Source organism: Etheostoma cragini, chromosome 22, assembly GCF_013103735.1.
Source record: "Etheostoma cragini isolate CJK2018 chromosome 22, CSU_Ecrag_1.0, whole genome shotgun sequence".
Taxonomy (NCBI): Eukaryota; Metazoa; Chordata; class Actinopteri; order Perciformes; family Percidae; genus Etheostoma; species Etheostoma cragini.
The window spans coordinates 10,069,837-10,083,896 of record NC_048428.1 but is presented as its reverse complement, the minus strand read 5'-3'; the positions used below and the strand labels follow the sequence as shown (position 1 = coordinate 10,083,896).

Genomic DNA, 14,060 nt, shown 5'->3' with positions numbered 1-14,060 from the left:
TGGAAAACCAAAAAAAGCGAGTAGACCCGAGGCGAGTCGAGTAGATACCACGCAGTGGAAAACCGCCATAAGTGTGTGTGTGTGTGTGTGTGTGTGTGTGTGTGTGTGTGTGTGTGTGCGTGTCTGTTTGTGTGTATGAGAGCCCATTGGAGTGGTACCTCTGCCAGGGGAGAGCACAATGAAAGACCCTCTTCAGCAGTGCCGTTTTGCATATTGCCACAGGAAATCAAATGCCTTGCAGTTGACCTACAAGATGGCACACTTGATCCCTCCCTGCTTTCTTTACAGAAGGGTGGCCAATTTCAGCCTGTGCCTTTTTCTTTTTGTCCGCTCTATACCTCTGTATCAAAACTCAAACATTTAAACACTGTTTCGCAGAGATAACAATTTACGAAACATTTTCTGACATGCCACAAAAACTCAGTCAGCCAAACATTCGACAGCTTGGGATGTTCTTACTAACCCCATAAACACATAATGATGAGCTCTGGGCTGTTCCGGCAACATAGAGGACCCTACCATTTTTGGCGTGAGCCAGAAGAGGGGGGGTAAGCTGATAGCGGTGGCAGCACTGGGCAGAGTCGCCTGGCTGGTAGTGTTTGCCCAGGCCTCCAGCCGTCTAAAGGAAGGATATTGTTTTCCCCTGAAAAAGCCTCAGCCACAGTCCGCATACCAGCGTCCACTCAACATACCAATGGAGTCTTTGAAGATTACTCAAATGTTTGCCTTTGTTCCCCCATCACCCCCCTCTGTCTGCCCCAACTCCTAGTCCTAACCTACACTCCTGCCAGAACGAGTAAAAGAAGAGAAAGGACGGAGGAAAAAAAAAAATCAGACTTATATTTTCAGAAAACAGTGGGAAAGCAATACCACCCTCAGCTGTGCTCAGATTCAAAATGGCCTCTGTAGGGGATGGGCAACCACTGAAAGGAATAATAGCACTGTGGCCACCAGCCTAGTAAATCTAAACATAAACAATAGAGTAGGGCGGACAATATTATACAAGGATGCTAAATGAAAAAGTCTCCCACCTGTCTGCCAAAAAAGTGCAACAAGCTTCAAAGTCAGTTCACTACGGTCCCTGGTGCAAGTCCACAATGAAAGTTGAATACGATAATTCCAATGGGTTAATTTAACTAAATGTGCTGAAAACTCAGTACCCCTGCACCCAACCCACATTAATCCCGGACAAGCAAGTGGGCTTTCTATCAGGTCTATTTCAAAGCATTAGGGATTACCTCGCAGAAACTAAGCTGCTTGAACTCACAGGAGGTCAGCAGTATTGTGCTGCTGCAAAGATGGAAGACCAGTGGCATAGACAGATAGACAGCAGGACAGGTCAGTTCCTCTTTTGCCAGCTCTCCAACAACATCCCTCAATCTTTCCCCCTCCCTTGTTCTGTCTCTCACTCACTCTTCATCCTCGTCTCTCTCTCTTTCACCGTATAATCGAATATCTCCCCCTACTTATCTATTCACTGAGCACCTAATGGTTAAAATCAATTACAGCTGGAATGCTGAAATGCTGAATACTGGGCCACATGCTGGTAATGACAGAGAGAGTGTGAGAAGGAGAGAAAAAAGTGACAGAGAGCGAGAGAGACTTGGGACCGTTCCAAGGGAGGCACAATTACCTCCAATCGATTAATTATTGATTTGGAAGGCCGTTGAAGAGTATTTCAGTTCAACTTTGTCCATATCAATGTCCTGATAGCTTCATGAGAGGGGAAACTGTGTGAATATTCTGTCTAAATACCACTCTAAAGCTGATTTAACATTTCAAGAATAGAGCACCTATTTGTCCCCAATTGACACAAAGTATAAAGAGATTTTGAGACAACTTTCATACAAATTAGACACGCATTTTTATGTCAGCTGATTTCAAACGTAACGCTGATGAACTTACAATAATATTTATCTGATCTCGCTGCCATGTGATTCGTCTGAAGAGGCTCTGATCATATCAAGGTATCAAAAGTGAAGGCAACATACCCCGAGAGATTATACTTGAGATCCTGCGCCCTCTTTGATAATTCCTTTTTTTAGGGAGGAGTTGAAGATGAAAAAACAGGAAGGAGGAGGAAGACAAGTGTGTGAGTAGGCAGTGTAAAGATGGAAGGAGGAGGAGGAGGGAAGTGTGTATTTGGGTGGGTGTTGGGAATAAATCAAGGGTGGGAGGGTTCTGATGAGCCAAGGGGAAAAAAAAGACAAAAAAAGACAAACTCCTGCTAGCTCTTTTGTTCCTGCATCCCTGCGATGTTCCCTTCCTTCTGGTGGTCTGGAGGACACCCCCCCCCCCCCCCCCCCCCCCCCCCCCCCCCCCCCCCCCCCCCCCCCCCCCCCCCCCCCCCCCCCCCCCCCAATCTCTGCTATCGTTCCCATACCTGTCAGCCCCAATCTGCTTCACAGTCCCCTGCACATGGACAAATGGCTTGGCCCCGGCCCGGCCCAAATGACCCGCAACTCAGAGAGGAGTGGGAATGACTATGAAGAAGATCACATCTGGCTATTAATATCTGTCTTTGTCTCACACAGAGAAACACACCTTGCTAAAGGAAGAAAGAAAAAAAGCTCAGTCTGCAGGCCTTAACTAATTCACCGGAAGGTGGAGAAGTGGAGAGAAGGGGGAAAGCTGGATAGGGTAATTAAACATTACATATGAGTGTCAATCAGGAGCTGAACCAAAGCTAGACACAAAGACACACTCTCTCACACACACACACACACACACACACACACACACACACACACACACACACACGCACGCACGCACACACACACACGCTTTGCCGACCATCTGGATAAGGCATTAGAGGGAGAATGGGCAAAACTCTTATTAATATCTATGAGGATTATTAGGAGTTGGAGGGTTGGGGAAGTTGATCCATTCAAACCTTTCTGTCAAACACACATGGCAACAGCGTACACACAAACACACACACACGCACACCTGCTTTTATGCTTTAATTAGCCGGCACCCTCCATCCCCCACTTCACCACCCCCGGACCTCTGAAAGATTTCCATTGTAATCTCCACGCAGGTGAAAGAGGAGACGATTTGAATAATCTACTAACTGGCGTCTCTTTGCCTTGCAAAGGGAGAGAGACAGACAGAGAGAGAGAAAGAGAGAGAGACTGAGCAAAAGAACAACTGTAGAAGTGAACAATGAAGGGTGAGACAGACAGACAGTGACAGTTACCTTTCTGGCAAAAACACTGAAATAAACTCATTAATCTGCTCAGGTTTACACGGTGAACTCTCGACGACCAGCTGCATTATCAGTCTCCATGACAAAACATGAAAAAAAATCTATATCTTGCAGTCAAGTAGCAGCTAGTGTGAAGTGTCTGCAAAAATTATGTTTTAAAGAGAAACCCTTTAGGTCTGTTTGCAAGTGCGAGACAAGGATGCAGTGATCAAGAGCCTGTGTCTGGAACAAGCAGACACGGGCTCAAGTGGAAGACAGTAACTTGATAACCAAGACTACAATTGTATGTGAGTGTTACTGTATTAGTAAGTGTGTCTCGATGAATGTATGTAATACCATACCTCTGTGTCCACATATGCATTTATGTGAGTGAGTGGTTCATAAATGGTGCCATGCATTTGAAATAGATCCAGTTTTTTATTCTATTTCGGGGACCGGCACAATGGCTTTTTATGCAAATCTATGGGAGTCAATCTCCTGTCCATTTCCCCATCACAAGTCCAAATGACAGTCCAATAATGTGGCTGCATATATATAGGGCCATTTGATTTTCAAATGAGTGTGGGCAGGGTTGACCCTTGCTAATAGCCAAGGCACCGCAGTGGACTTAATATCACAGATGCATAAGCACAGCCATCTCCATCTGAGGAAGATGGAAGAATGTAAAATGTGAGGGAGGAGGTGGTGGTGGTGGTGGAGGGGAAGCAGAGTTTGGAGATTGAAAGAAAAAAGCAAAAGATAATAATTAAGTAAGAAAAATACAAAAGGGATGATGAAAATGACAAATGAAGAGACTCTTCTTTGATGCATCTACATATACTCTCCTTTTTTCCATCCCTCCCTCCTCCTCCCATCACTACCCCCGTTTAATTCCCTCCACCCCTTGTTTCCCGGCCATGGTGTTGCCAAGAGGATCATGGGTAATGAGATGGCCTATCTGCAGCTCCCCAGGGGAGAGATAGAAAGAGAGAGAGAGAATGGGAGAAAGAGAGTCCGGGACAAAGAGTGGGTTAGACAAAGGGAGTGAACAAGTTTGAGACAGAGAAAGAGACAGAGGGAAAGAGACACCTTGTGTCTCTGTTACCATTCTTTGTATTTCCCACTAGCAAAGTGCTTCATCTTAATGTTCTTTTTACTCCCTCTCTCCCTCCATCTCTGTCATAAAAAGTTGAGCATTTTAGAAGCCTACAATTCTGAGTTCAAATGAGAATGTGAGGTAGGAGAACAATAATGGAAATAACAACAGAGATATGGAAATGTGCAGCGGAGTGGACCCCAGACATCCATTTTCGCTTGACTTATGACGGAAAACTGGACAGACAGACAGGGGTGGTGGTGGGGTGGTGGTGGTGGAGGACAGTTTGATTTATTCGGACAGCCATCTGAGAAACAGGTGCTATGGCCTATGAGACACAGTGTGTGTGTGTGTGTGTGTGTGTGTGTGTGTGTGTGTGTGTGTGTGTGTGTGTGTGTGTGTGTGTGTGTGTGTGTGTGTGTGGTCCTTGACCATGCCACATTGACCATGAACATTCCCAACTCCTAATGACCCAAGGGCAAGCACAGAACCTCTGAAGCCCTGTGGACACCCAAACACACATGCTCACTACAAAGTAAACCCCTACCTAGCCCTGCAGCACTTGTGAATGGCACTGACAGATTTACTCCTGTCTCTAGGTGCATTAAGTCCACTGTTTGTTATTAAAAATCATAATGAAGCCATACATCATCATATTCATTGCTTAGCCAAACACAAACCAGGCCAGCTATGGACACGCTATGCTACGGCAACATTTAATGCTGAGCTTACCTCACAGGCTGCTAGCATACACCGCTACGTTAAAACATCTTCCATTTAGTCATTCACAATCTTTCTAGGTGATAAAGATGTGCACTCGACAGCTGTGATAATACCGAATTGAGGTTCTATACACTCTTAAATTTCCAACTAAATTCTGTATCATGAGAAATAATGTGTTAAAGACACTCTGTGCTGTAGTATTCTCATTTAAAACAAACAGTAACCAATCACATTTCCTACATTTCCTCCCCAATAAGCAGCAAGGCACAGACCTCCGCTTTACCCATATAAGGCGTATAACTTCCTGCGCCACCTGCTGTGCCCTGGACACCAGATGACTTGATGTCCCTGTGCTGCTAATGTCATTTCCCTCTTGCAGTTTCAAAGTCTGGAAAAAAACACTTTCAAATTCTCAATTCCCCTTAGAAGTACTCCATTGCTGCTACAAAGCAGCCATAAAATCTCCTGAATATGCTTTTTGTTTGTATCTTCAAATGGTTTCCCATGCCATAAAGATATTCTGTGTTTCCAAAAAAACAGATGGTAAAGTCGTCAACACTCGGATCTTTTATGCGCCCGGCCAAGCTACCTCCATCCCCATGTGCTTTTCACCTCTGCCAATACATAAAAGGAGAGGTGTTTTTCTGGTCAAATAAAGAAATAATTTTTTTCCCTCTGCCTTGCTCGGCTGCTCTATGCTTTCTCTCCCTCTCTCTCTGCTTTACTACCACATGTCCATGGGTAAAATAGTGGGATTTCTGCCAGAGGCATTAAAAGCGTCATCTGTGGAACAGATTTGTTGAGGCCTGTGGGGTAGGTGGTTGGGTAGATGAGGTACAGGGGCGTATGGGTGCACGTAGGGGGCATTGGGATGATCCTCACTTGCCTTGGCTAAACTGGTGGTTGTGTGTTCCTAAAAGCATACTCCCTTGCTTTACTTGCGTTTCTTGGAAAGCAAAATATGTTAGGAAAATGTTCAGACAAGTCTCTTTGTTTTACGTCTGTACGGTTGATTGTGCTTCTCGGGTTTGTACATTTAATCACAACAGATATAAATAGCTTTCTGCCAGTGTTCATTGTAACCTAGGTAACCTATCTGGCTTTTGTCTCATTTTAAATCAACTTAAACAGCTGCCAAAAGTGTCTCAACAAGTACGCAAGCAGCACTTTTGTTAAGAATTTATACATTTTAAATATTTCAATGCAATAAGAGAACAATCCCTGAGGATGAGACATCCCCACCTCATCCCATGACAAGTGTAGCCTTTGCCAGACTGTCGGCCGATCCTGTGTCAATACGTACATCCTGTTTAAGACAACTACGTCTGTTTTAAATAACCCTAAGAATGCCAATGTGCACAATCCACTCAAGCCTTGGAGCTATAAGTAAAAATCGGACACAGATTTCAAAATAGATGCAATTCCTTCAAAATCAGGTCCCCTTTCACAAAAAATGATTAAAAGGAGTGACTAAAGTATGTGGGTCAGTGGAGACTTCTTTCATAAATGTTAATGTTGCAGATTCAAAACTTTGCTGTATGTCATTCTGTCTCATCTGAGTTTCCTGTTTCAACTTTTTGCCAAATACCGCAAAACTTTTACAGCTTTTAAAAAATAAATAAAGAGTAAATACGATTAAATTAGTATTACTATTATAATTATAATAAAGTTGTAACAAGGTCTTCTAATCATAACACAATGTAGTATGTCTGTATATTCTACTTAAAATAAAAAATAAATAAAAACATCAATAGAATCTTACTACAGTTGTCTCTATAGGCACAACACAAACAAACACCTTCCTTTGCCAAATGTTCCGTACAGTAGTAAAGAAATCCTCATTAATCTAATGCACTTGATCCTGTCATGTAGGTCAAGGCCTGGGGAATGTAACAGCATCCTATTAAGCTGAAGGAGACGCCTGACAAACTAAATCACCTTAAATATATTGAAGTGAAAAAAGATGCCAGATATTGGTTGTGTTAGAATTTTTTTGCAGGAACTATTTATTACTCGGAGAGTAAAAAGTTTAATTAGTTAAGTAAGTGACTTCTGTGTGAGTTCACCCTGGTTACCTTATGACAAGTCACGACCAAATTAAAAAAAAAAAAGAATTCTCCAAAGTACATGGAGTGTTTGACAGCAGGAGAGCTGTGTGGATGTGTACATAAATGATTATGTGAACAAACATAAAAGTGTGTGTTTCTGGAAACCTTAAGTATCAAATGTATTAAACACCCTTACGGATCTCTATCCCTTCATTACGAAATCTGAAACCATTTTTTACCATAATTTAAAAAATACAAGTATGACATAGTTTTTTATGTTTTATTTTTTTATTTTTGAAAGTGTGTATTTGTGCATCACGTAGGGATCATATAGCAAGACTATCATGTATAGAATGTGGTCTACTTTCATTGTGTCATCGTTCAAAACTAAGTTTTAATATGCCTCTACATCCTAATCGTGAAAATAAATACTTGAATTATTCCAGAATTATTTACGGCTGGAAAAAAGCAAGCTGAAAAGACAGCTGAAGATAATCAAAACTTTGAAACATTTGAAACTGGCTGATAGAACGTGACTTGCGTATAATTATTAGTTACATTAGTGCCAGCTGGCCATAAGCAGGACATATATCCATATCCAATGGAAATCATCCTGGGTGCTCTAACAGTGACCTTTTTCCTCTCGGTCATTCCATTCTCATGGGAACTTTATATTTATGTGACACTGCAGCTAAGAGGATAGGGCACAGTTTTATAAACATAAACATGTGTGCTTTTTTCAATCTGATCTTAAAATTTTTGGTGTTCCCCTCAGATATATACCACTAAGAATGATATTATTGTGCTGTATGATAAACATTGTGAAGTCAGTGTCCTGCAAAAACAAAAATGCGTTTTTTACCTTGTATAGGCGGATAGCAGCCTCATGCCTCTGGTTGGTGGCATGTAGTCTCAGTTTATCCACGCTGTTGCTGTAGTAGTCACAGGCGTTGCACTTGAGGTGCACAGGGTTGCCAATGGCCACACACTTTAATCTCCACTGGTTGGCTTTGCCTCCCTCTTTGATGTGGGCCACCAGCTGGTGCTTCTGCATGTGCTTGTCTGTCTTGCAGTGCAGCTGAAAGTTGGCCTTAAGCTGCGTGTTATAGCTGCAGAGCTTGCACTGGTAGACGTCACCGACCACGCAGCGCCACTCGTCTTCGGGTAAAGATCGCTCGGCATTGACGTGGGCATTGAGAGCCTCCAGGTTGTCCGTGGAGTAGCAGTTGCACACGGCGCACTGGTAAAGGCGCAGAGAGGGGTCGTTGATAGGCGGCGACAAGGACGAGAGGGAGGGGTCTGATGAGGACATACCCCCCATTCCACCGGAGGACACCAGGGATAGATCGTCCGCCATTAGTTGACCACTGGCAAGACGAAGCTCCGCTGATAGGTCACTGTTCACTGTGGAGAAAATGAGAATGCAGGTTAGCAGCAGATAGAAAAACAGAAAGGTGTTCAAAAGGTAAGGCTTTCATAAGGATTACATCAGATTAAAGGCAGGCAGCATGTACATAAGGCCAAATGGTATATAAAAACAAAGAGGTATTACACATAGACAACGCTCGAATGAAAATGAATGGCTGGCATGCATAGGGAGGGATAAAGGATAGAGAGAGAGAGAAAAAGCTCTTTTAATGAAATTAAGTGTGAAGAGAAAAGTGAGTGCTCCATGCAGGTCTCTCTCACACAAAAGGATTTGATAAAATAAAGCCTCACAGAGGCCTTGGGCTCCTTACAAAGTCTTGTCTATAAAAAAAACCCTAATAGGATTGAATCAGGATCAATTACAATCATCCTTTTCAACTTGCTAACTCGCTCATCAGGTAGCTTTAATTACTGCTCTCAGCAAGGGTGGGACAACGGTTTCAGGGCTCCGAGCGTTTCCCACATCCACGCAGAGATTTGAAAAGCTGATCAATGCATTGTACAAGTTTTTTTCTTTCTTCTGCCCACCCACCCAGGGACAAAAAAGGAGATCTGCCATTCATAGAAATGTAATTAACTCTTTCATTTGATCCCTTCATTGTCTCTCTAGGCATGCCAAAGCTCATCATGTCTTTTTTTTCAGATAGAATCTCAACACCGTGTTTGGAGCACAGAGGATTTAACAATTACACATCATCTGAACCATTTTTTTTTTCTTTACAGTTAGTAGTACAATTCCCCTAATTAGTGGATGACTAAATGTGTGTTTTATGTATGTGTGTGCTATTTTTAAAAGAGTAGCACAGAATGCAAAATGTGAGCAGACATTTAGAATGTGTATATCTCTAAATTGTATGCATGAATAATTATGCTCCATTTTATTCGTTAGTGAGAGTATTTGAATATATAAATATCCTGCTCACACCATCTAAACCTATGTACAGCTGTGCTCACTATGGGGAGCTGTGTGTTATCAGTGTAATTCACTGAGAGTACATCTGCTGGCTGGGCTGTGACCTCCACACTAGAGGAGGGAGTGGGTGTGTAACACTGCAGGGTTATTGTTAAATCTCTCTCACTCCTACGGGAATCCGCTTCCTGCTGTGTTAGTGTGTATGTGTGTACATGTGTGTGAGTCCTCTCTAGGGTAAGCAAAGGTGGGGTGGGGTGTGTATTGGGGGGGGGGGGGGGGATTAAGCTGATTTAAGAAAATTACAAATGAAAGATTAAGAATAATTCTCATGTGGCGTCTCATAATCATTTTTTAATCAGTGAGAGGGGTCAAAGAAGGGAGACAATGACAGAGGGGACAATATGAGAGCAGAGATAAGAGGGAAGAGAAAGAGAAGAGGGTGCGGCAAGGGGGGCAAGGTAAAAAGGATCGGAGCAGAAAAAGAGAAGGTGAGAGGTCAGGAAGAAAAAATGAAGAGCAACAAAGGAAAGGCACAGAGATAAAAACAAACCCAGATGGCATCAGACATATGAGAGAAAATATAAAACTGACCAAGTGAAGGATGAGCAGAAGAAACCGAAAAACAAGATTGAGGGTGAATGTATGAAAAAGGAGCAGAAATGCCTTTTTATGCCTTTTAATTGACCAATAGGTAAAACTTATTTTTAATTTCAATTCTAGTATTACTCACCTAGACCAGATCCAAGAGCTGCCACGGTTGCAGGATCTAGCTGGAACGGGTTAATCATCATCTGAGCATCTGGGCCGCTGCTGCCGGCTGGGCTCTCCAGTTTAACACCAGCCAGGCCCATGTTTTGAGCCAGGTAGTACTGGTAAAGCTCTGCCTCAGCTGGAGCCAGGCCCATATGGAGGCTGTGTTGGATCTGCTTCATGTTCTGCTGCAGCAGCATCATGTTGTGCATGTGTTTCTCGCTGGTCATATGGATGCGCAAATTCCGCGCCACGTTGGTCTCGTAGTCACACACCTGTTGGAAGCAAGGCCAGATAAATTACACCTAACATCTGACTCTGCTAGTTTCTTTATCATCATCAAACTTAAAATAAAATTATATTTCATAATGTAATTCATTTTATATATTGTTTAAAACTGGCATTGACAACAACTAAAGCAACAATATATTCTTAATACCTAATCCACATTTTAGTAAGGCTGTCATGATGAGGAATTTCTTATGGTTTTGGAGATAATGCTACAATGTATAAGGAATTCAGTTAATTATTTTTATTTTTACAAGTGAAAGCAGTGTAACAACAATGACATACAAGGTAAATGACACATTTAATATGTATGTATATGCAGTGACAAACAGTAAAGATATTAACATACAGCATACAAAAGTTACAACGATGTGGTGTAGGTGTGTAAAAGTTGGGGTGTTTAAAATTCAGTATTATATTGACCAGAGGTCAGATGATGTGGCCAAGAAACATAATGGACAAAGTGACGCACAGGGAAATAACTGACTCATTGTTTAAACATCGAAACAAGCTAATTGGTATGTAGCTACCACAGTGCTACAATGACGCTGTTGTTTCATTACCTCACAGCGCCAAGTGGGCTTCTGTTTGGGCTTAGATGGCGAGGGCGCACCGCAGCCTCCACCAAGGCTGGCACTGGGCACAGGGTTGGCATGGTTATGGTTATGGTTGTATTGTACCTCACTGCCACCGTTCTGGAGTGTTTGAACGTTGTTCAGATGCTTGTCCGACTGCATGTGGATGCTTAGGTTGCCTTTGGTGGTGGTTGAATAATTGCATACCTAAAAAGGAAGAATTAACACAGTGATGCGTAATATACACTATTCACATTTATAACAAAAAACAGCTGATATCTGATTAATAATTAAGTATTACAATTCAGATTTCCTTCAGTCAGTCTTATGGTGTAATTACTTTAACCTTGATAGCTGTGATAGGTGTTGTTGAATAAAAAGAGAAAGACAAACACATTTAACTCCATCCTTCCTCTCATCTGACAGTGGATTTTCAATTGAGTAAAGATGTATAACTGTTGAGGTTGCCATTTAGGCTCAGATGCTTGTGCCTCAAAATTGGCCTGAAAAGCAAATTGCCTTATCTATATTTCCAAGATGCTAATACTTTTTTTACTAACATATGTCCACTAAACCCAGAGATTTGTTTTGGTTAAATTCAGGATAAAAATTGTCTTATGAAACCCAACGCAATAAAAACATTTCAACAACATTTCAGAGTGATTATAAAAGAAAAAAAAAGTCCATAGAGATGAAAAATTAGATGAACAGACCTCACAGCGGAAAGGCTTGTATCCACAGGTATAGCTTTCGCCTCTGGCTAAACGAGGGTGAGGCTGTCCTGTGCGGCAGTACACACATGATCCACCAGACTCCGGATGTTTCTCCTTCATGTGGGCATCTAGCGTCTGCTGGTACTTGTAGTGCCAGTTACACTTGGGACACTTCAGCGTCTTGCAGGAGTTACGTGAATGCATCATCGTCATATGCCCACCCAGAGACCGTGAGGACCCCAAGACTGTGTCACACTTGGGGCACTCCACCCCACTACCTGGGGAACCTTCACCTGGACCAGGGGTACCAGGTGTCCCAGGAGTTCCAGGCGTACTGGGATTTCCTGTGTGTTGATACAGAGGTCCAGGACTCTCATCATCTCTGCGCAACATCATCATGTCAAGGGGGTGGGAGGAGGGCGACTCATCCCGGCCTGTCAGGGCTTCACTGGTTGAGTCATTGCTGCTCTCCCGCTCTCTGGCGGCTGCCAGGGCAGTGGACAGGCGGCTCTTCTCCATCTCTAGCTTTTCACACATAGGCAGGGAGGAGGAGGAGGAGGAGGAGGCGGATGCAGGGCCTTTGATGTCACTGTTAAACTTTAGCACACTGTTGGAAAGGGGGGAAATACTTTGGTTTAAGAGAGGGAAATCTTTGCTACTGGTGCTGTTGGCCCGCTGGCCAGTCATTGCCATGTTCATGGCCTCTTCCTCCTCCTCATCTGCCTCCATTTCTACTCCACCACCATTGGAGTAAGCATCCTCATCCTGCTCTGGACTTTCTCCTCCAACTGCACCAGGCTCCCGCTTGACATGCGGGTACTGGCTCAGGTCCGGCCCATTGGGTTGCAAAGTGCATGTGTCCCTAACATGGCCCTTGCAGTCACTATTAGAGTTCTGACCTTCCAAGTTGCCACCAATGGCAGCAGCAGCAGAACTCCCGCTGGGGGTTCTCTGGGAACCAGCCCCTCCCCCGAGGTTTGGGTTGGTCTCAGCCTTTGGCATGGTTTGGGTTCTGGGGGTTTGGTCATTGGAGGAGCTGCTGGCACTGCCCTTCAGGAAGGCAAAACCTGCCTGAAGGGAATCGGTACTCTCCCCACTACTGTGGAAAGCATTCCACAAGCCGTGGAGCCCCGTGTCTGGCCCTAGGAAGTTGGCAGGTGTGGGAAAGTGGGGTAGCACAGAGTTGGTGGGGTTTTTTGGTTCCAGAAAGCTTATAAGAGGTTCTTTGTCCTTGCCGATGCCCTGGATGATGGCAGAGACATGCTTGTTGCCTAGCAGCTTCTGCTCCTGATCATTCAGGGTCATACGGTGGTCATGGACCGCATGTGTCACGAAGGAACGGCTGTAGCCAAAAGACAGCTTGCAAAGGAAACACATCAGCACAGGCTTCCGCCGTCCATCGGCCACGCAGCCCTCAAACTTGGACAAGTCCACATTGTTGGGGACATCTTTGGACACACAGGAGTTTTTGGCTGCACCATCCGCCTTCAGATAGTCTTTGTCATTCTTGTGGCGGAGGTCATAGACACGGAAACTGTGCAACATGGGACGAGTGCCCGCCAGCCCTCCAGCTGAGGTATTTGGGAAGGAGGGGTGGTCGGCCACTAGGGGGTTATTCCCCAGGGATGAAGCAATGTGGAAGGTGTTGATGATCTGGGGGTAGAAGGACATGGGTGCAGCGGGCTGCTCCAACTGCTCCCCCCCTGGGCTCAGGCCACTCTGGCCACTGCTGACCTGGGCATTGGGGATGGTCTGGGGGGACAGCAGGCCCCTGAATTGGAGAGGCCCAGAGAGCCCCCCCTGGTTGCCACACTGCTCTTTGGCGTCTTCCAGGATGAAGGCAGAGCCATCGGGCTGGTAGATGATCTCGCCACTCAGGTTCTCCACATCACTATCCTCATCCATCTCGCTGTTAATTTCCCCCATTTCAGCAGCACCCACCTCACGCTCTCCTTCATCTTCACTCTCCTCCCCTACCATCCCTTCAACCTCCTCACCCTCCTCATGACCTCCAGTGGTAGGCAGGCGGGCGTTGGGGCAGTGGTGCTCCATGTATTTTTGTAAACTGGAGAAGGAACTAGAACATTCGTTGCACGGGATCTCCTTTGCCGGTGCCACGGGAGATGTGGCAGGGGCAGAACAGTCTGAACCCAAAGCTGCTCCTCCTCCTCCTGGTAAAGTCCCGGTAACACTCCCTTTGTTACCGGTAGTAAAGCTTTCTCTCCGACTCTGTTCCATTACAGGGTCGATGGTTACACTAACATTGGTAGGGGTAGCGGTAGACCTTAGCGGGCTTAAAGCGGGCTCTCCAAGGCCATTCTCTGGCTCTCCAATGGCAG

General features: G+C 44.5%; 1 protein-coding gene across 4 annotated transcripts in view; it reads right to left on the bottom strand.

Moving 5' to 3' along the window:
* The window catches only part of zfhx4 (zinc finger homeobox 4), an 83,079-nt gene that overhangs the window by 44,998 nt on the left and 24,021 nt on the right, over window positions 1–14,060 (bottom strand). For all 4 annotated transcript variants that reach the window (XM_034861503.1, XM_034861501.1, XM_034861504.1 and 1 more), the window contains 4 exons: window positions 11,722–14,060; window positions 10,997–11,215; window positions 10,126–10,420; window positions 7,917–8,458 (listed from right to left, as the gene is read on the bottom strand). The exon at window positions 11,722–14,060 is cut by the window's right edge. In XM_034861503.1, coding sequence (XP_034717394.1) covers window positions 7,917–8,458; window positions 10,126–10,420; window positions 10,997–11,215; window positions 11,722–14,060 — 3,395 coding nt within the window. The remainder of the gene's footprint in view (window positions 1–7,916; window positions 8,459–10,125; window positions 10,421–10,996; window positions 11,216–11,721) is intronic.